Genomic DNA, 27559 nt, shown 5'->3' on the forward strand with positions numbered 1-27559 from the left:
ATAGCTTATTTATCTAATGGTGGTAGTTCTCCCTAATATGGATACCGGGGCATACTGGACTTAAAGGAATTACTCAGGTATACTTACTAGCCTGTTCGAGGCCTAAAAATACTTTATAGGTCCAGAACTAACTTTAAGTATTACAAACAATAATATAACTTTACAACAATTTGTACCAAAACTGAAGGAAAATCTAAACAATTCTGGGATGGCTTAGTAGATCCGAACTTGTTCACCGAAGTACCAATGTACCGTAAGTGTTCATACCAAACCTCTCAAAAACCTAAAAGTCATAAGTCGTCGTATTAAGTAAATCATTTGAAGCAATCTTACTTTTTTATTAAGAATGAAACTCCAACTTGGTGTCAGTGGCCAAAAATTATTTTTCGCTATTTTCCTCTCATTATAGTTCGAGAAATTAAGTCAATAACTATCATAATCGATAGTGACATGACGTATCATAAGGTTATTTTAAATTAGTAACTCTTTTTTTTTTATTGTCACGACGTGACATACTTGGCTAAAAGCAATGACCTTTCTCATATTCTGCCAAAGAAAATGGTGAAATATTCGTAACTGTTCCATGGTCGCTGCGATGAGTGCTTCAGTTGGCGAGCTGTGGCAAATCTGTGTATGTTGTGTACCTCTTGTAATGGGTATATCGCTCCTGAGTGACCTCTTGCCACGTTTGAGTGTTTCATGAGAAGGTTGTCCTATATTTATCAGTCGTAACTTATTGTCTATTGAGTTTGGTGATATGGTTTTGCAATGTTGCAAATAAGGATTTGCCTTAAATACACCCTCTAAATACTGAGTCTAGTCCTTAGCGGGGTGAGTGAAGCAAGTCATTTATGTAATGAAGGAGCACGTACGGTTGGCGAAGATGCGTGTTCGATGTATGTGAGCATATCGTGCCCAGGTCAGGCATTAGTCGAAATAGAAATCTCTTAAGCACTTTATAAGTTTCGCTCAAAGAACAAACGAATCTTTCCACTTCAGGTGGTTATTTGCTTTTGGTAAAAATCATCGCTTGCATCTTCCGTGGATGTGTAGTCCGAGTCCTTCCGTGTCACTAACTAGTTAAGCTAGCTCTGCAGGTTCGGGTATAGTAAGTCTCTCCTCTTCTGAGCTAATATTGTAAAGACTGTATCATCGGCGAATTGAAAGGCCTAGCTTATCTTCTTTGTGGTAAGGTCCAACATGAAATATTAAACAGGACTGATGAAAGAGAACTTGTGCTAGGTTCTGACATGGTGTGGATATGGATATACCTTTAAATTGTGCAGGAGGGATAACCTAAAGTTTTTCAGTGGTGGCTTGTAGGCCCTTTGACATTAGTCTTTTCACTATTCTTATGATCTGTTTGACATGGTTAAGCGTGGTGTGTGGCCTTGGCTGCGTTTCTTGCTGGATATTTTTAACGCCTTCTAGGAAGAATTTCGACGACGTGTTTGTTGAAGTGCTTCAAGGAAAACAAATCTTCAAATATTTCCGTAAAGACCTCGATTGTGATTGTGAAAGAAATTATTATTCATTTTGGTAGCTTGCTGCTGAGGGTGCTGGGTTGCATATTTTCAGTATGGAAATCGGGATTCTATTGTACTAAACTCTACCACAGGCTTATTATATAAGGGCATGCCTGACTTTGGATATTCAGATTCACTACTAACAGACTAAATTCTGAAGAAGTCGGAAAAATTATTGGCGAAACTTCAGCAAGTTGAAAGTTAATACAAGACGAATCCAATGATTTTTTATTAAAAATTGCAAATAATTGAGTAAAACCTCTAATTAGAGGATAATTAAAAATAATAAATAAGAAACTGGATCCAACGAGAAAAACATAGTATTTTTTTTTAATTATGAAGATAAAAAGATGCCAGATGGCTGCTAGCGGTCAGCTTTTTTCTAAAAAAGCATATTTTTAATAGTTCCAAATTTAGTAGTAATAACAATCACAACTTTTCAAATTGAGTATTAAGCCTAATTAAAATTAATATAAAATGTACAAAAAAAAAACAATTCAAGTTTATGATACAAATTTCCTAAATTTTTAACTAGAGGATAAAGTTGCAACAATTCGTTCCTTATATTAATATCTTCTGCTTTAAAAATAGATTTTATAAAGTTGGTCTTCTAGCATTTTAGAAAGTTACTATAACAGACATTTTTATGAGCTATCACAACTCTCAACTCTGATGAGAACTAAGGAGCAAATTGACGAAAAAAACCTTTTTTATATAGATATATGAATAATATTTTTAGCTAAGTAACATACTGCTATAAAAGTTTTACATTTAAATAAAGTGGTATTTTTTTAAATAAATAATCCTACAGAAATTGATACAGGAAATCCAATATGTTTGCCTAATGGCTCAAAATGCCTATTAAAACCCTTGCACATTAAACCATTATCATTTAAATAGCTTTCTAGACAAAGTTGGACATCTCCTCGCCTTAAGAAAACTTCGTCTACCCCGGGCATAGTTCCATAACAATGATTGAATGGAATATTAGAGCAAATTAATGATTTTGTGGAATTTGGTCTCTACAAGAAATAGTGTTGAGGCCTTTGTTCTTTAATGTATAAAAATGAAATGCTTTTACTTCATGAAGAAAATTCAATTTTTATATCTAGCAGACGATATATTTTTAATTACATTAGGTAAGACCTGGGTAAAATACCCTTTTGATAAAGTAAAATTGAAGAAGCAGTATTGTATTATCCAGTATTCCATATAGCATTCCTTACCATGAACCAAAAGCTCAATTAGCCCTAGTGACAGTTTTCTTGTCATATTATGTAACGGGATAATAGTAATGGAAAAAGCACTTAAAAATCCTTTTTTGTCAACTTCGGTAAGCACCATCACTATTTCTGGTTAATCTTATTCACCTTTCCTATATGCCTTTCTAGACAAGGTTACCCAATGCCTCCTCAACTATAAACAGGAGTGTAATAATTACAGACCTGTTTTTCTTTAAACTGTGTTCTCAAAAATAATAGAAAGAGCAATTTATGATAGGTTACTTCAAACAACAAAAAAAGGTTTTTTCTCCGAACCAGTTTGGTTTTTTACCTAAAAGGTCGACGATAAATGCAATATTTTGTTTTTTGAATAAGATAATGGAACAAATTGACAGAGGCCATCTTGTAAGTTACGTTTTTTTTGATTTGTCAAAAGCCTTTGACATGATAGACCTACTTTTAACTAAAATTGATGAATATGGCTCGAGAGGTTCAGTTAATAACCTCATCAGGTCTTATTTAAGTAATAGAGGGCAGGCCATATATGTTCCCAATAAAAACGAAAACACTCGGGGAGTTACTTTTTCGCGAGTATTCGATATTTCCTTAGGTGTTTCTCAGGGATCTATATTGGGGCCTGTTTTATTTCTGATGTTTGTAAATGAGTTAAGTGAAGTAATAACCTCTAATTCAGTTTTTCAGTTTGCTGATGACATGTCTTGTATTCTTATTGCCGAAAACGAATTCATACTAGCAAAGAAAACAAACATCGCCATAACCGAAATGTCAAGATGGTGTCGCCAGAACAGGCTGAAACTTAATATCTCGAAAACAAATATCGTCTAATATAGACATCATGATAGGTCGCTTTATGCATCCTTAGAGGGTAAGAGTATCTCTCAGGTTCCAGAGAGTAAGTTTCTAGGAGTGTTAATTGATCGGGAACTTTCCTGGAGAGTGGAAATCGAAGCGTTAACCAGGAAAATTCATAGAGCTTGTTATGTAATAAGGTATTTGAGAGACCAGTTGTGTTTGGAGACTTTATTACCGTACTATTATGCATATGTACAATTAATTATTCAGTACAGTTTAATATTTTGGTACAACTCAGCTGGTTTAGATAAAGTCATATTAGCCTAAAAAAGGGTTATAAGATGCATGCTAGGACTGAAAAATACCGAATCTTGTAGATCAAACTTTCAAAGACTTAAAATATTGACAGGGCCATGCTTGTACATTTTAAATATTTCAATGTCAGCAAGAAATCTTTTTACGTCCTGTCAAAAAAATTCAGATATCTATAATGTAATGACGACAAGGCAATGCAATAGTCTTAGAATTCCCTTGCACTGAACGGCAATGTTTAAAAGATGTCCCTACTATAATTGCATTAGGGTGTATAATGCTTTACCTGAATTTGTCAAGTGATAAAGCATTTTAATCTAGACTTAAACAGTTATTGTGTGAAAATCTCTTTTATTTACTTGATGAATTTTATAACCACATATCGCAGACACTAAACTCAAGCCTGTTTTAAATTAGCTGTTTGGAGTCAATTATTGTTATAATTCTTTGTATGTATTGTGTTTCTTGTTTATTTATTTGATTAACTTATGTAGATGGGCAGTTGTAATAGTATTAAATGATATATTATATTCTGCTTTAATTATTTGACAATTGTGATGTTTTCATTGAAGCTGATGACAAATAAACTTTATTATTATTATTATTATTACTAGTTGAATGCCCGTGGCGTTGCTCGCGTGGAATTTGAAAATAAAAGAAAAGTTCTACTGAAGGACTTCTTTGTAAACACATTTTTTGTTTTGCCTTCGTGTAATATGTAAAAATATGTTGTTGTCATTAAAATGAAATTAAATTGAAGTGTTTTGCAGTTTTTTTTCGAAAAGTAATCAATTTGACCATAAAAAATATGTTAAAATCTTAAAGGGTGATTTTAACGCCTTACAAAAAAAAAACAAATAAATGGAAATTAGGTAAAAAAATAAAATAAAAATGACGTGTTTCACCGTTTTTTTAAAAAGTACATAGTTTCGAAGCTGTAATGCATAAGGGGTGGTTTCAACCCCTTCCCGATGGAATTTCAAAAAATCCCTTCTTAGTGGACGCCTACATAATCATAGGAATGTTGTCCCCAAATTTCATATTTCTAGGTTTTACCGTTTGAGCTGTACGTTGATTATCAGTCAGGACAAGTCTTTTTATATATAGAGATTATTACATGAACTTTGCAATTTGCAATAACTCCAACCAGATCCACTCCTCTGTAACCAGACAGCAACCATATTTTCTTAGCTCTAGGAGAGTTTAATACCAGATTTTCAGCTTATTTCCTTTTTTTAGATGTACTAAGAACTATATCGGAAAAGCTGGTAGAACAATATCTTTAAGCAATACCAATCGTTAGCAATAAGCTTACGAACATAGCTAGTCGAGCACTAATGGATCACTATTATGCTATTGGGCATTAAACTTTCTTTGATAAAACTAATTTGCTAGCCTTAGAATTATTCTTTTACCAAGAGAAAATATATATATTATGTTTATTCTTAATCAAGATACTAACTTTACTTGTGTTCTTTAAATCCCCTTCCTCTGCACGTCTTGTCATTAAATATTATCACCTTGCAATAACCAGATTGGTTATCGGTATTATTGTCACAAGTTAAAAAGGGAACAACTCTACTAATCAGAGTTTGACCCAAATTGAACGTAAGAAAGACGAGTGGCGAGAAAGGATTGACGGGAATTTATAACCAGAGCAACCAATCGATACGGAGTTATGTCGTGTGCGGTCTTCACTAGGCAAAATAAAGTTTCACTCTCAGCGGCCAGTGTAGTTAGGGTATTAGGCGATGGGTAAAGAATTGTTGATCTTTCTCTATAGCATATGTTACTCTTCCTCAGTAACACAGTTCTTCACTCTCAGAAATTCTGAATTCTGGCAGGTCTTTAATGAAATTTAATGACAAAGGCGTCCGCATTTGCGGATAGCCCATAACTACAAATACAGTATGTTACAACAGGAAGTTTTATAAATTAAATGTTATAATAGTATGATTAGATACTAGATTAGGCAACATTCGGTAAAAACGGTCAAAATCGGATGTAATTTGACAACCAAGGCAAGGACAGTGGTACTAAATATGCGAACTAAACATTTTTAAATTAGTAATTCTACTGACAGTTTGTTTTAGAAAAGTAGCGCTGGTCCATTTACATTTTCACAACTAAATATAACTGACTTCTTAAAATAATCTTTAGATAAACTAAATTTAAAACCTAACTAAAAAAAATGTTTTCTTTTAAACGAGAATTTAATAATAAAATTTTAATAATATAACCTTAGTCATTTATAAAGACCCCCTAAAAGTTTGCCCACGCAGCGTTTTTGCAAAATTGTTTTCTATTAAAACCAATTATTATTCAAGGGGCATCCGCCCTGTTAAACGTTTTCTTTTCTTTTTTAACCTTTTCTTTGAAAATACAGCTGCTGCTTCTAAGGGTGAAAGCGACCCTTGAATTTAAACTTATCTTATCACTAATCTCGAGTTTCATAAATAGGGCGAAACTGTATTCTAGTTTATTACCTCGTTAGTTTAAGAAGCCTACTGGAAGAGTTTTAGGTAAAATTATAAGATTTTGAATGAGATAATAACGCTTATATTCTCATTTTGTTTATTTTATTAAAAATTTAGTAAACGGCACTAGTTACACAGTAATGGACAGAACTGTAAGTGATGATAAGCTTCCTTTTATTAAAGCCTAATAAAATTTAGTTATATTAAAGAAAATTTAATGGAATAATAGAAAACATTTTGCTGGAATAGTTTGCAAAATACATCCAGTAGCAATAAGATTCTGCCTATATGGTTAATTGGTTCAAGCTCTCAAAGTAATTAGTTGTGCAGCGCAATGAATCATATGTTACTATATGCCTTTGATCCATTGCGATGCACCAGATTGCTGTAAATTTTTTGAAAAAAATCTTTGATGAGTTTAAAGGGTAGGACTAATTTTTTACGTTACGTTACACACAATTAAATTTGTGTGTAAAATTTGGAAAGCTGCATCGGTATCTGCTTGCAACTGACTGGCAAAGTGAAGTGAGGAATGATACAAAAAAAATCTAGTAGAAAAAATAATAACGTTACTGTAGAACAAGCCTTCATTCCTCAGTAATTTTTTTGATTACGATAGAAATTTCTCACCAAGATCATGCGCTCAAACACGGATACACAGACAGCTGAACGTCTTTAAGAATAAATATAGTACGTTTTCTGCAAAACAGTATACGATGTCACAGTATAGCTATCCAGAAATTTAAGAAAAGATTGACCACTTTGTGAAAAGTTTCATGGTAGCCATAAATACAACAGTTTCTATTATCCGCAAATATTTCACATCATCACTCACTCTTACAAATGAAACTTATATATTTCGCAATGCTTTTTTAGGACTTTCTAGATATACCTCTTAGTATCTGTCATGCTGAAAAAATCTATTTAAACGTAATCAAGAAATATTATGAATCCCGTCAATTGCACTAGCTCTGGATATCTCAAAGGCATTCGATAGAGTCTAGAATGAAAATCTTCTAAACAAGCTGTATTCTTATGGTTTGCCACCAACTCTCGTTGATGGCCTTGGCTTGGAAGCTTCTTCGAAAACCAATCCATCCTGGTTGTCGTTTGAAATTAACTCTGGTGTCCCTCAGGGATGCATCTGGTATTTTACCCTCTTCCTGTTATATATCAACAACATTCTCGACAAGACTTCTAATCCAATTTACAGCTTTGTTGATGACAGTACATTGGTTCCTTCCTTCGGTAATTCTGCAGTTTAGCGGCTTTTGTCTAAACTAACGAAAAATGATGGAACTTTTTGCACAATGGGTAGATTTGGATATATATTTTTCACTAAGAGTGGCGGAAAGCCAAATTTTATCACGACAAGGGTGTTATCACACACTAAATCACTCACTATGAGACGTGATTTTTTATTAGAATAACCCTGTATTCGATTTGTTTTGTTAACAAATACGTGACAACTGAGATGAGGTTAGGTGTGGTGTTACTAGTTCTGTCGTTAACTGCGTTTTGTCACTCCGCAGCTTCATCCTTATCCCCAGTGTGGCTGACTCATGAGTGCTTTCTCTAAAGTGAAGAATTCACTCTGTATTTTTTTAGTCACGTGAAATGTTAGATATGATGCGTAAAATAAAGTAATATAATTTCACAAAAACTGTTTCTACCTTTTCTTGTAACTAAATCTATTATTTTCGTGCAACAAACAAACCGAAGACACCCATAATGTATTAATATTTTGGTAATTTTAGAATTTGATCCGAATTAAAAATAATATTATTCCGCAGTTTAGTGGATTTTGTCTAATTTAGCGTATTTTCACCGGTTTTCTTTTTTAAATGGCTTAATTTTACCTGAAGAAAAAGTGGCCAAAGGTGTATTTTGCAAATAGTTTCTTTATAAACAATGTGAAGTACACACAAATGGAGGTAAACTGATTTATTTCAATTTTTTCCGGTTTTTTTTGCATAAATTCAATGACAGTCGCTATCTGTCAAATGGGTTGTCGACTCTAGGAGTATGTGTGCAGTGTTTCGGTTTGCTCCGTTCCTCTATCACTGCGAGGGGAACATAAAGCTCTGCGCACAGACCATAGATATACCCAACCCAACCCAATCCAACCCAACCCAAGCTGTGGGAGCTTACGCCCCCCGTGTGCTTAACATTGGGACATTAGTTGCCTAACAAGCACACGGGGTTGGATTAGGTTGGGTTGGGTTAGAATAAATTATCTTGAGTGGGGAAGTCGAGCACATCGACGTCCGATATTTACGATCACTTTATATATTTTTTCATGTTAGAAAGTATGAAGGGTCTGAACTTCATAGTTACATTTTATAGGTCAGCCAGGCTGGGGACAAAGCTTAAGCTGCAAAGTGACAAAACGCAGTTGACGACAGAACTGGCAACACCACACCTAACCTCACCTCAGGTTGTCACCTATTTGTTAACAAAACTAATCGAATACAGGGTTATTCTAATGATTAGTCACAATTTCACGTCCCATAGTGAGTGATTTAGTGCACGATAACACCCTCGTCGTGATAAAATTTGGCTTTCCACCACTCTTAGTGAAAGATGTATATCCAAATCTACTCATTATGCAAAAAAACGACCATTTTTCATCAGTTTTGACAAAAGCCGCTAAACTGCAGAATTACCCTTCCTTCAAGTCGCCCACCAGATGACTTCAGCCGACACCCAGTGCCATAGACGTCACCAGTATTTTAATATCAATATATCATTTTTTTTTCCAATTTTTAATAGCTTTGTTAGCGGTGACAGTCCTGGACAAGTTCAGAGTTACTTCGTATGCACATTGTTAAAAAGAGCGTTCGCGGTGACCAGTCCTGAACTTTTATTTGAAATCTGCCGTTCGCGGATGTTTTGTTACTTGTTAAGGATCGATCTGTACCTAGTTCAATCGATCCTTGGACTCTCATTAGAATTTTGAGTTCTGGACTTGTGCAGTAGATTTTTAATGACATATTTGATGTATGTCGACTATTGATTTTTTTTTGATAAATGGTGCTTATTCTATTTAATTTTTAAATTTAAAGTCAATAATAGTTTCTGTCACAAACAATAATTGCTTGCACAACTGTTTTTTATTAGTTTTATGGATAGTTTGTTGCTTAAGTAGCAATTCCTGCTTTAATTAAATTGATTTTGTTCTAGGTTCATTTAATTACCTCTTAAAAGTTACCGAAGTTCCCAAAAATGTTGGATATTTGAAAAACATTGTCCCACAATTTGATGATAACCTGTATTTTCAAAATTTTTGAATGGGCTCAGCACTGACTAATGAACTGGCAGATCGATTTGCTGTATCCCCATATTATAAAAAACAGGAAGAACACTCAGAAAAAATAACTCCATTAAAATTTGTTACAGTATTTCAGAGCCATTTATTTGCTTCAAATTTTTACTGTTTACAGGAAAAAAACTCCTTCCTAAACAAAACAATCCAAAAACATAACGTACAACGTAAAAACAAACATACTACATAAAACACAAATATAAGGTATACCAACTCACACAAATTTAGACCTAGTCCGTGGATCGTTCGTGGCTGAAATAAATTCCGAACCAATTATGAATCACGCATGCGCATATTGTTAAAGGATGAAGAGTTTCTGCCTGGTCCGGGATGCGTTCAGAACTGTCACCGCGAACAAAGCTAAATGTCGACCTTAACATAATTTTGGAGCGGGGTGAGTACAATTTGATTAACGCAGCTAATACTCAGGCTGCCGTATTTACAAAGAAGGCTGTCTCTGCTGCCAAAGCTTAATTATGTCCGGACTTACTTTGCTGTGTTCATCAGTTCGCTTGTTAGGTGCAAAGGTTCAAAGCAATATGTCTTGGCATGGTGATGTAGCGGGAATAGCTAAAGCGGCGTCTCAAAAATTTGGGGCTCTCTTTAAAACAAAAAGGCTGTATATACTGCGATAGCTTTTATTACTTTACAAGGCTCAGAATCGTCCATCTGTTAAGGGTTTGTCTCAAACGTATGGAGCTCTGCATCCAAAGCATACTTCGAAAATGCTTGATTCCATCCAGAAAAGAGGCATAGGTCTTATAAGAGATCCGGAGATAACTACATGCTTTGGACAGTTTGGCGCATAGAAGGAAGGTGGCAGACCTGACTCTTTTTTATCGATATCATGACGGTAAATGCTCTTCCGAACTGGCCCACCTTATTTCACTTACACACGCAAGATCTACTGGACAGGCAGATGCGACTCACGAATACCAAGTGCATCCGCAGACGCCTAGAACCTTGCTATGTCAGGACTCCTTTTTATGGAGAATATTACAACTTGCAGACCTATAAGATGAATATACATGGCCACCTCCGTAGCACTGGTACTAATCTCGTGATACGTACACATTTACCTTTTTGTGCCAGTTTATTCCGTAAATAAAGGTTGACTGTTAAAGGGTCAAATAATAGTCGAATGCATAGTGTACCATAGGTCAGAACCAAATATGTATAGTTTTATCACAAGTAGTCATTATTTTTTCATTCATTCATCAATAGTCGTTTAGAGTCCACAGCTAGACATAGGCCTTCCGATATTATTTCATTGCTTCTGGTCCTAGGCACTTTCGTTTTGTCACATCCAGTTGTGCTGGATGCTCCACCACCTCTATTCTTTTGTTGCAGAAATATACTACCTATAGAGAAATCATTTTGCTTGTACTTTCAGTAATTTAGATATTTTCTCCCATTTTAAATTAATGCCACACATCTCGTGAGAGTCTACCTTCTTTGAGATAACAACTATTCCTCTCTATCCTCTCTTTTTTGCTGCATTTAAAAAAATAACTAATATACTCAGACCAATCAGTGTTTGCTACTCATCGTGCCATAATAACTTCTCCAGCAGTCTCGTACGCCCTACTTACCGGTTAGAGCTAGAAAGTTTTCACGGTCCTTTCACCAGAGAGTTGGTTTTACTATAGCTATAGTGAATAATTTTTTTGTGCGGTTTTTTGTAATCAAAGCGACAACTTTCACAAATATACCGGAAAATAAAATAATAGAGAAGGCACCTGTATAATAATCGTATTTATCTAATACTTAATTTTAATTTGGTAATCTCTCCCCTAAGCCCTCGATGCTGTAGTAGTAGCTTGCTCGTGAATGTTCCCAGCCGGGAGAAATTTATTTAATTTAAACCATAAAAACATATGTTCATCCGTATTTTATTTCGTCATTCTTCTTATTAGCTAGAAAAACTTTTTATACCATAAACCAGGCACGTTTTAAAAAATTTACTTTTTTAGATATCAAATAGATTGATTTGATATTTATCCACTTTTCAAAAGCATTTGATAATATATGTTATATTTGAAGTTTTAATAATCGGAATGTTTTTTGGCTTATCAAAGGATTTTTTTATACTTTGATCAATGCGCCACTAGTTTTTTGTCAATTCCAAAATATCTGAAAATATCCTGAGAATCTACAATTAAAACATTTGTAAACAGTGATCCTAGATCAAGACTTACTAGAATATCCTCTGGTTATAATTTTATAGTCCATATGAGGCGAACTCAGAATGAAGCGATCAGTCTTTCCCATAAGTGACTTTAACCTGCACAAAATATTCTGAAAGAGAACATGTTAGAGATGCTATGGTGCTGACAGTTGGCCTAAGAGGAATATCGGGCTATCTTTGTAATATAACCATAAAATTTCTGTATCTTGCAGATTGATAGACCTCTTAATTTCTTCAGCTAACTAATTAAGTCGACAACAACTATCGATGACATTTAAGAATATAACAACTTCGCAATCGCAAAACATAATTTTAGTATGATACATCGATTTTTTTTGATAAAATCCAAATTCTAACCACCGTTCTGCTACTGCCGGAAAACAAGGCATCCTTCGTTATCGGGATCGTTAATACACGTCAATTTTTTTCATAAATCTAAACACCCCTTTGCGAACGGGGATACTTAAATGCAAGGGGCTCTTCTAATTATAAAGAACGGTGTGCGAAATACTCTCTATTCAGTAAATCCAAAACAAACGAAGATGGTGTTATTTATCAAAAAGAAAGAATTCATTTCTTCAATACCAAATTTTGCTTTGGAAGTAACTTCGTGCATTTTGTAACAAACTATATTGGCACTGTCATATCATAAAGAGGAAGCATCCATCTTCTATAAACGATGTAGGCACCAATTGGTTAAACCTCAGGCTTCTTCCTAAGGCAGTATATAAATGTACACTGCTATCATAATTTCTTTAATAATGAATGGCGTTTTATCTGGAAACCGGCGAAGCAGTTCAGGTTACTATTTTTCACTAAAAATTACATACCTGAACCCAATGGGAGCCATGAAAAGCACACCAAACAATGCTTTGGAGGTAATAATGTAACCAACTCGCTTCCTCGTTGGACGCTTAAGCACTGGTGTGCTAATCCTTGCATATCACAGTGAACAAACCATACACAATCAACATAAATATCAACTAATTAATTTACTAATCGAATGGCAGGCGTAATTAATACCTACGCAGATGGTTACGAAACTAAGACTACTTTCGGCCTGGGGAGATATTTCAAAGACCTCCAATAAAACATTAAGAAATAGTTAATGTTCGAACGAATCAGTAATAACATGATTAATAAAACGACGTACTTACACGTTACAGACAGGTAGTTTTTGTAGACCATGCTTCACATTAGATCCAGGTCAACAATGTTACTACACCCAGAAGTTTCCTTCAACACTAAGGTAGGAGTTAGCTGGACCAAGAGACACAACAAGGACAAGGAAAATCGGGTCACCAATTTCCCGGCTAAGAGGGCCTTTGGTCTGAACCACTAGGGTCGGAGCTTTTCGTGTATCATACGCTTTTCAAAAAGCGCTGCGATGATACCCATGGCTGCAATTTATCAAAAAAGCTTCTCAGCTAACTAGATAATTCAGAGGCAATCCACAAACTGTTTCTGACTACCAAATAATTTTTTCACTGTTTGCTTTCAATTAAATATCCATTTATTGAAATTGCATCTAAGCCCGAGTCCACTATGCGAGACATACAACCATAAAGACAAGACAATAAATCACATGTTATGTGATTTTCCTGCTATCTCTTCAGCACGTAACAAAATACTCGGTGTATCCCATCTATCCCTTAGAGAGATCAAAAGATCTACCCTAGCCGACGTTCTGCAAGTTACAGATACAGGTTTAGAAAGGTTAAACGTTAAGGGTTTAAGAATTCGCCGGAGCGGGGATGTACAGGATGAAAACGAATACAGGGAAATCCTTTTCGCTAGGGAAACACATCACAGTTTTCCAAACGGAAGTGTTTGCTATACTTGCAGTAGCAGCAGCTAAGTAGCAAACAAACGAAAAGCATTGGAAGTTATCGGAGGGATTTGCATCTACTTTGATAGTCAAGCTGCCCTCCAGGCAATCCAGAAACCCAGCTTAACGCTAGCCTAGGAGTGCAGAGACCATTGGAAAGACTTGCAGCATACTGGGGAGTGAGACTGAAGTGGGTCTCAGGACACCAAAGTGTCAAGGGCAGTGAGGGAGCCGACGAACTTGTAAGACAAGGTTCCGTTACAAATCGTGTCTCGGTCTCAGTAATATATAAATGTATCATATACTTAATATTTAGGCTTGAGAAAAAAAGAAAAAATTGGAGGACAGAAGCATATAGACAGGCCAATGAGATGATACCCGCTCATGATGGCTCTAAAGCAAGTTGAGTGCTAGCAAAGGCCCGACAGGGGATCAAAGACCTGGTGGAAATCCTGACTGGGCATAACTTTCTAAACAGGCATCTACATCTTCTTGGTATAAGAGGAAGCCCGCTCTGTCCGAATCGCGGTACAGGGGAGGAAACTTCATACCACATACTAGGTGTCTATAATAGGTAGAGTGACCTGAGAAATATTTTGGAGCAACGACACTCCAAGGGATCTTAAAGATCTGGACTGGGACAACGTGCTAGCCTTAATTAAAAGAACTCAGTGAAGGCCGCCTCAGAAGCGCATTGGGAGTGGAGGCGTAGGGGTGGGTGATTCTGGGGTTGGCGAAAAGGGCCTGTTTAGGCCTACTTGCCGAGCTCTAGCTCTCCCACCCTTACTACTACTACTAAGGATTTGAGAATACCTAAAGTAGCAAAAAATGAGTATAGTTATAGCAAAAACGATGGAAGAATTTAATTTTAGGAGGAAATGAAAAAATTGCGTCAGTTGTTTTAACAATAATAAATGTTTTGGAAAACCATACATCAATTGAATTTTTGTATCTTGTAGACTGACGATTCTCTTATTTTGTTAAGCTAACAGGTGAATATGTACAATAACTATAGATGACTCTAAAGAATATAACATGTTTCCACTCGCAAATATCGCATAATCGCATAATTTTAGTACGATACATCGAATTCTCGTTGATGAAACCCATAATTTAGCTATTGTTCTTTTACCGATGTAAAATAAGGGATCGTCATCAAAATCGTTAAAACGCGTCGTTAAATATCTAAGTCCCGAAAGTTTTCGATATAAGAACTCCCCTCCCCGCAGTTCTACACTACGGTATAAACAAGCCGATAGGATAATGGAAACTTTAGGAACTGTACGTACTACTACGTCTACTATGAAGGATATATAGTATGCATAATATAATGCATATGCTGTGATTATCCTGCTCTCTCATTAGTACTTAACAGAATACTCGTTGTCTCCCACTGATCTGAGCTGAATGTTCTTTCAAAAGAAGCGCACAATGCTCCCACTTCACTTAAAGTCCTAAGTGCAGTAAAGTAACCTCTGCAGGTTACAAATATATATAAATATATGGTTATGCATAAATGCTTTTGTTTATACATTTATTAAAAATATGCGTGATGATCAAGAATTTAATGTTAAATTTGTACAGTAAATAGAATCTCACCCATGTCTCTACGATATTATTAGCAAAGATTATCATCGAGTGAATGTGCAGGAGAAAGCTTGGCAAACTATAGAAAATCAATTAAATACATCAGGTAAGCAAAAAAAAATATTTTTTTAAGTTTTAAAATTGTTTATTTTGTTTTTATTACATTCATTTTTGTAATGTTAAGTACAAATATAAACATACGTATTATGCCATTGTTTTTAACTTTTAGAGCTGTGAAGCCAAAAAAAAGTTCAAACTTTGACAGTATTTTCTTATAATATTATTTTTGCACAAGGTATTTATTTTGCCATGGTATAGATCCTGTAGGTGTCATAAAAATATCAGCGAGTTGGTCCCTAAAGGCTAGAGCTGTATTTGACGCTCGATTTTGGTTTCTGAGCCGAAGATGCTCGTTGTTATAAAGAGCTGGAATTTGCTGGTCCACTGTTGGCACTGAAAAAACTCCTTCGCGTTTCCTGATAAAGTTATGTAAAACACATACAGCCTAGATGATTTCATCTACTTGCAATTGATTGGTGTTGCTAGAATTCTAAACTTGGATGTTAACATGCCAAAGGCACATTCAACTGATTTTCGGCCTCTTGAAAGCCTTGCATTAAATATGCGCTTGTTGTTTGTTAGATTTCGCTTGGGATAGGGTTTTAAAATGTTTTGTGTCAGCGGAAAAGCCTCATCTGCTGCGAAAAAATATGGAAAATTTGTTATTTCTTCTGGAAGTGATTTGGGGTCTGGTATTCCCAACACTCCTTTTGACAAAGCTTTTCCAAATGCACTTTCTTTTAAAGCCCTCCCATCACTATTCCTGCCAAATTCACCCACATCTATTGTTAAAAACATACCATCGGCATCACACACTGCCAATAGTACCACAGAAAAATATCATTTGTAATTAAAATGTGCCGACCCAGTATTTGAAGGGCATTTTAATCTGATTTGCTTCCCGTCTATACTTCCAATGCAGTTTGGTAGATTCCAGAGTTCCCAATAACGCTTTGCGGTATCAGCCCAAATTTCTAGTGTAGGGCTAGGCATATACTCTTGTTGCAAAGCATTCCATATGCCAACTGACGTATCTCTAATAATCATTCGCAAAGTGATATGTCCCCTTAAAAAGTAGCACGACAGAGCTTTTAAGTTGCATCCTGTAGCAAATTACCTGTAATAAAATAGTATTAATTAGTCTTTAGTACCTCAGATTCTTTGTACTATTAACTAAATAAAAATGTATTTATTGAATATCTTTTACGCCTAATAAAACTAGTATGGTAATAATTATAATAATCAATATACGTATTATAATTTTTATTCGGTTCCGGCTTCTGAGTGTATGAGTGTAAGCTTCGATGGAGAAACCTGCGTGGCCGTTATGTTAGACAAAAGAAGAAATATGTGCCTTCTGGATCTGGATGTGTAAAATATAAACAGTATTACTTAGCAGAATATATGAATTTTTTGGACCCTTTCACCACTTCTCGAAAAAGCAAAAGCAATTCACACGGAACAGAGGATTCTAAACAAGATGTTGACTTTTCACATTCAGAGCTTCCGGATAATTCCCAACGATCCAGTATCAGTGCAATAAAAGGTGAAGACAGAACAGAAAATATGAGTATGGTGAGCCTAGATGAATCAAATGATGCTACACAGATTGCCGATCTACCCGAAAATAACCTAGAAGAAGATCTTCAATTGCAGCAGCAAGATTTAACTAATATTACTTCAAATGTTCACACTGACCTAATTCAAAGATAAAGCCAAAAGAGTTCGTCAACTCATTTAAATCAGGTACAGCGGGAACCAATTCAATCTCAGAAGAAAAGCGTGAACCAGAATGAAAGTAGTAAGAATTTTTCATCGAAAAGATGCAAAACAAGCACTACTCTCGAAGATGTCAATCGTTCGGCTCTTAATTGTTTTGAATCAAGACATGTAACGCAACATCCTGAAGTTTCATTTTTATTAAGTATGGTTCTGGACATGCAAGCAATGAATCCAGAACAGAAAAGAAGATTCAAGATTGGTATAATCTCATTAGCTTCGGATATTTTAGAAGGGAAAAGTGTGATTGAAGTATCTTATCCCTCACCCCCAACTCAGTGCTCAGAACAATCTCAAAATAGTAGTGTTGTTCAGTTTACAGCACTTCAACCAGCATCCCAACAAGATACTAATCTACTTTGGAACAACCCTCAGCAGAAAAAACAAGCTGAATCTTGTTTTAACGCAAATAATGGATATTTAATAGGATTTTTTTACTTAGCAAACTTTAAATTAACTAACAGCCTACTTACTTCTGTTATTACTTGTAAAAAAATATTATGCTTTAAAATATTATAAAACATTTTTATACTGACCTCAAAGTAATAAGCAGACGTTCTTCTGTGGACACACTTTGCCAGTAGTTCGTATCCTTTTTTTGAATAACAGGGCGGACTTTCTCAGTTAAAAGTTGGAAAGTCTCCTGACTCATCCTGTAGAATAACATAGAATAGTATCTTCAATTTGCATGCGTTTTGTACACCATTTTGGTATGCGATCACAAGACGCATGCATGTTGTACACTTGACTTGCGTTTCAGGTACGCTTCACCAACACTTCACTTTAAGCATATCGCTGCTTTGGTGGGCGCTCTCCCTTATTCGACACCATTCAATCACTTATTGCTGAAGAACTGGAGAATCAGTTAGATAATAAATAAAATAAGTAAATAAATAATGACTTTTATTAAAACAAAAATCTACATAATGAATAAATGCTCATACAATACCTCATTTCTGTTTTAATGCAGTTTAAGTCTGGCGCAAGTCTAGCTTAAAGCTACTCAACTGAACCAGGCATAAACACTATATTAATATTTAAGATATATCTATAAGCTAAACTAAAATAAAAAATATATATATTTTACCTGAATTACTACACGATTAGTTCATTCATTCTTTTATTATACAAAAAAATATATATTTGCAAATATTCTAATAATCATAAGGTTAAAGAAAACCTAAAATTATTATTTAATTTGGTTACTTTGATTAAATATAATTAAATGATGGGAGCAGTATGAAAACTCACTGCATTTTTAGTAAGACCAAGTACACCAGTATTCAAGTCAGTCATTTTTTTATTACCCGTTTCTCAATCACTGAAATAGGCCTAAGAGATTAATAGAATCGCCAATTAAAGTTTCTTAATTTTGTGCCCATTATTTATTACGGAAGGCCACAGATCTAGACTAAAAGTAAATTAGATTTAAGTAAAATAATACCAATCATTTTTGCTATTCGCTATTTATGTTTATTATCCGGTGAAATTATAATTACTATTTTTATTTCATATTTAAAAAAAATATAATTTAATAAACTTTTTACTCGCAGTTTCAACCTCTACATGTAAACTTATTAAGTTAAGTGCAACAGATTTATACAACATAATCATTAATTATGTTTCACACTAATATCAACATAGTGGTATTCATCCTTTCTGCGATTATTCGTATTTTCCTCTTGCTTTCAAATATTTGCCCCCATTCACAGACGTCAGACGCTGTTTATTAAACGACGTATAACTCACAAAAGCAGGGAGAAGTGTCAACATGGAAAAACGACATCGTAGACGAATGGAAGCGGAGTTACGAAGTTCTCTCTATGTGTAAAATGTGTATGTAAACTCCAAGCTAACATACAGCAAAAATATCTCTCGTTTAAGAGCAATGATAAGAGCTTCACTTTCATCACAGCGTTAGACATTCATAGTGTTTTATTGCAATTTTGAAACAGGACTAAGTTTGCCTTACTGCATATTTGACGCAATTAATTATAACATAAGTATTTAATTTAATTGCTTTACTTATATGTAATTATTAGCACTATAGTCACAAAAAGACATTATTGCATTAAAGACTTCTATAAATTATAATAAATAAGAAATCATTTTACATATATTTTGTACTTCCATGTTGGTTAATAATCATTAAAGTTAAATTCAAAAACCTGATGGTATAATTTGTAAAATTGTTGCAGCATGTGGAAAGGCGTGGTGAGATGATCGTCCGGATTCTGGAAGGTCGCCATCTTGGACGAACTGCTGCTGACCAAGCGAAGCGCTTCCTAGGCATGCAAGATGCCAAGCACCAAGTAAGTATTCTCAATAATAATGTTTTATCGGTTGGACGCACTGCACACAGACTTATTCAGGAATTTCAAAAGTAAAAAACCAAACCCTAATAGTTTCATTTAGTTAAAAGAGTCCGCAAAACTTTTTTGACATCAGACTCATGCTAATCTGCCTTCTAGAAGCAGTGCGGACAAGACTGGAGTGCGGGTTTGATTTTTTTACCAGGGTAATTTGAAAAGTATTCGACCTAACAAAGATACAGACATTTATTCTTGAAATTTGCTTTTATTTTTCTGGATGGTCTTGTAAGTCGACATGTTTCTCCCAAATCTGCTTTCATTTCTTTAACCTGTCCAAATAGGACTCTGCGTCTTTCTATAACTATAGATGGAGTGAATTTATTAAGTTTAAAAAAACTGATCAAACTAAACATAAAGACTTCTACCTAAATATAAAAAGTATCATCTGGCATAAGTTAAAATATTGGAATATAAAGAATAATAAAAACAGTGAAATATCTACTCATCTGAAAGATGTCAATGAAATAAGTGACGCTTTTGCAGATATACCTGTTGGCCACACCCATAGATAATTTGCTACTGAATTTCTATCGGGATACAAGGCTGGAAAAGCTTAATAATGCTGAATTTGTTTCAAAAGACATCTCAGAATATGATATATTCATGTCATTTAAAAGAATAAAATCAAGAAGTATGGGTATTGACCAAATAAGTTATAATCTTGTTCTTTTTAGCATTGAGCTTATTACTCCATTTCTGACAAAGGTGTTTAATTTATCTCTACACAAAGGTGATGAATTTCCACAAATATGGAAAACTTCGATTATTAAGCCCCTACCAAAGCAAAATAGAATTAAAAATCTTTCAGAGCTAAGATCAATTTCTCTTTTACCCATCTTTGCCAAAATGTTTGAATTAATAGTGTTGGATATGTTGCATGAAATGATACCCTTAGTACAGTCTGGTTGTCGGAAAAATCATGGAACAGCTACAGCCCCGACAAAAGTAGCTTCCGGTATATCAACTAATATGGACTTCTCTTGTGTTTCTTGCCTGGTACTGTTAGATTTCATTGTCTTAATGAAACTAGTATTAGCTTGTCCAGTAATAATTCCTAGAATGCTTCTGTAACGGTTCTTCCAACTTAAAGATAATCGAATAATACAATCAACGAATCGAATAAAACAAAAGAAACTATCACAAAAAACAGACGCCATCAGATTCCCAGCCGAAATAGCATTCTTTTTTTGGAGCCTCTTTTGCAATCTAGTGTTTTGACGGCATATTTATTTCGGAGGTATAATAGTGTATTCAAATTTCGTCTACAGCAATTAGTCGGCGCTTAAAGTCCAATATAGTGCTCCCAAACTGCGCCAAAACAGCTAGTCATTCGAATACATTTTTCGTCAGTGGTTGCAGCATCCCAAACGTTCATCATTTAGCTGCCCAATATTTTACAACAGTAAATAAGTCCCTGCATAGAGTGTCCAATTCATCTTTCATTTGAGTGGGCATATTGCTTCTTAAACCAAAATTATTAATAACAAATTCACTGATTCACTTAAATTTTGTTAACCAAAAACTGTGTGTCCAAAATGACTTCAACTTTGGTGAGTGACTAACCATATTCACGAGCTGTTATTAAAAAGTGCTGGCATCTTCAGGTTGGAAAGTTTTCAGATCGCACTCGTACTAGACTAAGTAGCTCTGAAACAGCTACATTTAAGATGGAGAGCTGCTATTAGAGAGATAAACCGAATCATCCTAAGAGAACTAAAAAGTTAAACCTATTTTGTTTTTAATGTACCGAGTGACCCAATAAGACTGTTCCTTAGCCATATCTCTGAAACCGTTCGTTGTATGATTTAGAGGTAAAAAAAATTATTAGGTAAATTGGTTATGAAATATTGCTGGAAAATATTTTCAAGTTCTAAAAATGACTACTAGAAGGCATAACTGCCATCTTCAATTTTAAAATTGTATTTTCTTTAATTTTTTTCACATTTTTAAAGAAAACGAGTTTATCTATCATTTTCATGAAAAAAAAATCATAATTCAAAAACAAAGATGGTGGGGACCTACGTAATTATTTTTGCAATATCCTACCTTAACATCTTAACGGTTTGACCGATTATAACAAGTATGGTATCGTTGAAAACAGCATTTCTTGGGAAATAAGAATCAACCTAAATATAGTTAATTTAGTTGAATCATTTTCCGCCAGGGGACTAGTTTTGACACCAGGACCCAAGATATAAATAGGACCTAATAAAAAAATCAAATGGAATAGTATAAATCTTTTTTTGTGAAAAAGTAGCCTAATAACATCCAAAGAAGCCAGCGAAAACCTTTTTTCAAAATCAGTCTCAAAGACGCAATTGTGAGTCTAAAAAATATAAATCATTAAAAAATATTTATCGTCAGAACATAGATACATTATATGCAAATTCAATCAAAATACAACTTTAATATTAAAATTAGATAAAAATGCTTAAATCGTATTTTAAATTTATGTTAAATACCGAGTTATAATCAAATCAGCCCAATAGCAAAGATAATAAGTATAGACGCTTCGCTGCTATACTTCTGTCCGTGAGGATCAGTTTGGGATGTTTAGGTCTTGTCTGTGAAAAGCCTTAAACGGATTTTTTTAAAAATCCACAAATTATCAGGTGTACTTAAGTCTGGATAGTCGGGAAATTGAAATCTATATACTTTGGTCGGGAGGCCCAAAGTTTATATGCGAAGGAAAGAAAGGACCAGTTCTTGGGATATTATGCTTCAAAGAACCATATTATGTTATATAGTCGCGTTTTATGTCAATATAGTTATATGTCAAATATCTGTCAAAATTATTTAATTGCATCCTAAATAATCCACAAATTTCCACCACAATCAGATCAATAGCAAAAGGGTTACGGTAGTCACTTGACCTGAAACTCAATGTCACTTGACCTGAAACTCATGTCAATTTTCTGTCAGAATTTGTTAATTGCATCCTAGATCAACCCCAAATATCAAATTTCAAGCAATTCGAACAAATAGCAAACAAGTTATGATGGTCACGTGACCCTAAAATTCATAATTTTGAAAATTATTTAAAAATGCCCTTAAACTTTAAAACCTCCGATATAAATCTATACTATACTATTATTATCCTCAGAAATGTTCCTAAACATCAATACCTTTTGTATATTAAAAAGATATATTTATTTTAATCCTAATAATTTGTTAAAGAAAAACGTTTAAAATTATCCCCATAATCAATAATTAATTACTAAAATAGACCGTGACTTCACGAGACGAACACAGCGCACTGTTGCCAGGCATCACCATCCTTCTCCCACGCTACTATCCTACTTCCACTCATTATTCTGCGCAAAATGAACCTAAATCGTTTTGATGCCCGATTCATAGTCATATTCATATCGTTATCCTTATTCCATACATTGGCCGTGGAAATGTAAACATAGAAAACGTCAGTGCGCGGGTAATTTTCACGGCTAAATAAAGACTATTCGATATAAAATATGCATATATTCGCAAAATGCAAAGTTTCCGCATATTGTCACTAGCATTTCCCGATCATTTCGGTCCCGTTTAAGCCTCTAATTTTCGAAATGAAAAAGTCGGTTCCGGCCAAACGTAGAATTTGCCGCCATTATACCGAAAACTACTCGGAAGCATCATCTGGCCATATGGCTCGATTCAGCACTTATCTGTTTTTTGAAGGTGGTAGACAATGGTACAGTGAAAACATCTTATCGGACTTGCATTGTCTTATTTATTTAATGTAACACGACGTTTCGGTTGGTAAGTATCTCCAACCGTTATCAAGTGTAAACTGACAGCAAACTTCCTGCCTGATGTTGTTGAGGTGAAGCAGAAACTCCTGAAGTGCTTTTTCCTCTTTGTCCCAGATGATGAAGGTGTCGTCCACATATCGAAGCCAGAGCTTGGGTTTGCAATGGGAGGCATCTATTGCATGTTCCTCGAACCATTCCATGAAGATGTTATTACTGGGGAAAGAGATGAACCCATCGGAAGTCTTTCGTCTTGGGCGTAGAATCTATCCTTGACCTGAAAGTAAGAATTTCGAAGACAGATCTCCAAAAGTTCCATCACCCCGTCCAGAGGCAGTGTGGTCTGAGTTGAGAAAGCTGCATCCTTGCTTAGTTTGTCTCGGATGATGTTAAGAAACTCTCCTATGGGTACATTGATGTAAAGACTTTCGACATGAAAGCTCACCAATCTGTCATTGGTCTCGACTTCGATCCCTCCAAGAAGGTATACAAAGTGGGCAGAGTTTCGCACGAAAGACGCTGCATTTCCCCTGGATCGGTCTAATGATCTCCAAAAGGAATTTAAGAGTACTTCTTAAGTGCTTTGTAAATTCGACCTTCTATGGTTGTCGTCGGATCCTTAGATAGTAGCCTGTATTCGCCTTTGTTCAAAACTTTCTCAACCTTGTTTTCGTAGGTTTCCAGGTCCATCCCCACAGTTGCATTGCCCTTATCTGCAGGAAGAATTTTGATGTTCTTTTCACTTTTGAGATTCCTGAGAGCTAATTCCTCTTCTTTGCTGATGTTCTGTGAAGGTTTCTGTTTTTTAAGTGTATCCAGAGCAACCCTTACCTCGTGTCGAAGTTCATCGGCCTCAGGACGTGGTAGGTGGATCTACTGAAGACACTATGTCTATAAAGGATGATTTTGAGGATATGGCGAAGTTTTTAGTCCTCTGCTTAACACCTTTTGTTCAGCATCGGCGAGAGTTCTTTTTGACACATTAATGATGGTGGCGGGGAGGTTAGAGGTTGGTGCTGGTTGAGTCCTGTTGGTTCGTCTGGATTTAAGGTTTTGGAGTTTTGAAAGGTGGCCTGCTCTTGGCTTTTCTCTTAGTTTCTGGCAAGCGAAGTCTATTTTGTCAAAGATTGGTTGATAGTCTTCCTCCAATGTAACTTCTTTGATTTCTTCGAATCGCTGAATGCATTCGATTTCTATTTGTGCTTTCTTCCAACGGTGGTAGCTAAGTTGAGATCGCCGCAGCTCCATACTAGCACATTCAAGTATACGTTCTGATCTTCCACCTGGTATAGCGGTTTTGAGGCGTAGACCAGTAGGAATGACATTGGCATCTCTCGCTTGCCAGAAACTAAGAGAAAAGCTAAGAGCAGGCCACCTTTCAAAACTCCAAAACCTTAAATCCAGACGAACCAACAGGACCCAACCAGCACCAACCTCTAACCTCCCCGCCACCATCATTAATGTGTCAAAAAGAACCCTCACCGATGCTGAACAAAGTTTAAAAACTGAACACAGTTTTCATTTCACAGAATCAGGGGATCTTCAGCCAGCCAAGCGTCGATGTACCCAACATCTGGAAGCCTCTACTCTCAGGACAGTGTAGGATCTAGAGAGAGGCGTGTCCTCTCCTCAACTCTTTTCTCGGATGATTTCCCTTTCCACATCGCTGCACACATCTAGTATATAAGCCTATAGAATAGTAGTTTGCTGTCAGTTTACACTTGATAACGGTTGGAGATACTTACCAACCGAAACGTCGTGTTACATTAAATAAATAAGACAATGCAAGTCCGACAAGATGTTTTCTCAGCACTTATCCCTATGCATTTACACTGGGTACTGGACTACTTACTTATTGTACCATGTCATCCGACACTGGGGGGGTAACAATTTTCAACTGAGCTATTCTTGGGGTTTTTCATAGAACATGTAACCAGTATTAAGCGTCAAAGTCAAAAAATACTGTAGAGCAAAAACTACTCTAAGTAGATGATTGTCGAGTGTATAAAAAAATAGGTTTTAAAAAGTTATAAAAATGTTGAAGTATGAAATCTTTAAGTGTCACTTAAAAAAGTTATTAAATAAAATATGTTTTTATATAAAAAAATTCTTCAAATATGTAATTTCTCTCGTAAAACTAAGTCTTCACCGAAACGCTTTTTTTATAAAAAATATCTTTTAGCTTGAAGTTTTTTTTACTCAATTTTGATCGCTTAGAATTAGTCACCCTGCATACCGATCTACCCCAAATAGTATACAGACCTAGTTCTCCCTATAGGCATGTAGGTCTAAGCATTTCAATTCATTTGAGTACGTCAAAATTGATATTTCGAGAAAAAAATAATAATTACCCATTTTTCTTCCCCTTAAGCGGGACTGTATAAATTAATTGTTTACGTATCCATCATGCTCAATGTATTGAGAGGCCACATTTCATCGTTTCGCCATCCATACAGCCAAAGATATGAATTTCAGTTCGCCGTGCACATATTATATAGTCGCTCACGCTCCTATAAACAACTGACAACCTAACTTAACTATACTAACATTTACTAGAAACATAACCTCAAAAAATCTGGTTATGTCAAAATTATATCAAAATTCATTAATTGTATCCTAAATAAACCCTAAACACCAAGCTTAACTTAAATCAAACCAATGACAAAAAAGTTAGTAAAACACAACCTCACAAAGTCATGCTGTCTGATTTTAAAAAACCAATAAAATTTTTCTTTATGACGTAATATACTTCAAAATCGATAACAAAAATATTTTAAATAAATTAATTTTACTTGTAAATAAAATCCTTATTGCCCATTGCTACTTTGTATAAACGTCTGTGCGAACAATTGGCTCAACCTATTCCTCGCCTATTCCCTTGGCGTCAAAGGCAATAATTTAACGCAATGATTTGTAGATATTGCCTTTTGAAATGATTCTGTTTATAATTGCGCACATATTAAAAGTTAATGAATACTTCTTGGTCTCCCGACTAAACCTTCCTTTATTTGTATCTCTGGGGAAGGATTAAGGATATAAACTTTACAACAAGGCAAACTTTTCGAAGAGGATATCAGTGCAAGAATTAGGAATGCCATCTGGAACATCCCAAGAACTGAAACTGAGACCGCTGTTCTTTTAACTCATTAGCGTCTTTAGATGTGCATCCAAAATAACGGAGGCCGTTTTGAACACCTGGATCGCTATTTATTAAAAAACGGTTCTTCTCAGGGCCACAGACCATTTCATAAAAATAATTCAGTGAACTAACTGTAATACACCCTGGATTATACCGATAATCTTAAAGTAACTTAATAAGTTCAGGATGCGTTTAGTCTTTTTGGAGCAACATGAATGTGCTGATGATTTTTTAATTTTTTTATGATTTAAGATTATGGTGTCAAAACTAGCCCTCTAGCGGAGAAGGATTCAACTAAATTAACTATATTTTGGTTGTATCCTTTTTCCAATTTTTTCAAAGAAATCTCTTATCAACGATATCAAATCTGTTAAAATCAGTCAAACCATCAAAGTTAAAGAAGGTTATTACAAAAACTCCAGCGCAAGAGAACGCCCCTTACCATCTTTGTTTTTGAAATAACTGATTTTTTTTTCACGAAAATCATAGCTAAACTGATTCTTTCTAAAAAAGTGAAAAAAATATTTAATTTATTATGCAAAATTTAATTTGAAAAAAAAAATTAATTTTGAAATTTAAGACGGCAGTTACACCCTCTGGTGGTAATTTTTAGAACTTGAAAAATTTTCCCAGCGATTTTTCATCTTGACCTATTTACCTAATTTTTTTTCTCATTCATACGACAACCGATTCCCGAGATATAATCAAGGAACATTCTGGTTGGGCCACTCGGCATATGGCCGACATGACTAGTGTTATTAAATACTCTAAAATGTTTAAAGTTTAGGAGGACAGCAAACTTTTTATTCTTTTGAAGCGGAAACCGTATTGGAACGAATCAAGTAAAGACGTATCATTTATCAAAGAATCTAAAATTTATTTTCTAAGTTTGTTTGTTGTTTTCTAACCTAAGAATGGGTGAAAACTTAACGATCTTATTCCGTTGCCTTAGCTCTTCTTGGACGAAGAGAATTGCAGAAAAACGCTTTCAAATTCGGTAACTCATTGGAGCGGTCACGAAACTTTAGGAGTCTATAATACTAATAAACTCAAAAGGAATTTTTTTTACGGTACGGAATTCACTGGCACAAAAGGTCAAACCCTATGTTATTCGAGTATCAGTACCAGTGCTATGAAGGTGTCTGTAGATATTTTCCTTAAAGTGATACAAGTTGATTACATATAAA

General features: G+C 34.9%; 1 protein-coding gene across 1 annotated transcript in view; it reads left to right on the forward strand.

Annotated features, from left to right (window-relative positions):
• The window catches only part of LOC126746611 (rho GTPase-activating protein 100F), a 358577-nt gene that overhangs the window by 241721 nt on the left and 89297 nt on the right, over positions 1 to 27559 (forward strand). Inside the window, 1 exon segment of the mRNA XM_050454928.1 lies at positions 19317 to 19430. Within this exon segment, the coding sequence (XP_050310885.1) occupies positions 19317 to 19430 (114 nt within the window).

The sequence above is a fragment of the Anthonomus grandis genome, chromosome 17 (genome assembly GCF_022605725.1).
Source record: "Anthonomus grandis grandis chromosome 17, icAntGran1.3, whole genome shotgun sequence".
Classification (NCBI taxonomy): Eukaryota; Metazoa; Arthropoda; class Insecta; order Coleoptera; family Curculionidae; genus Anthonomus; species Anthonomus grandis.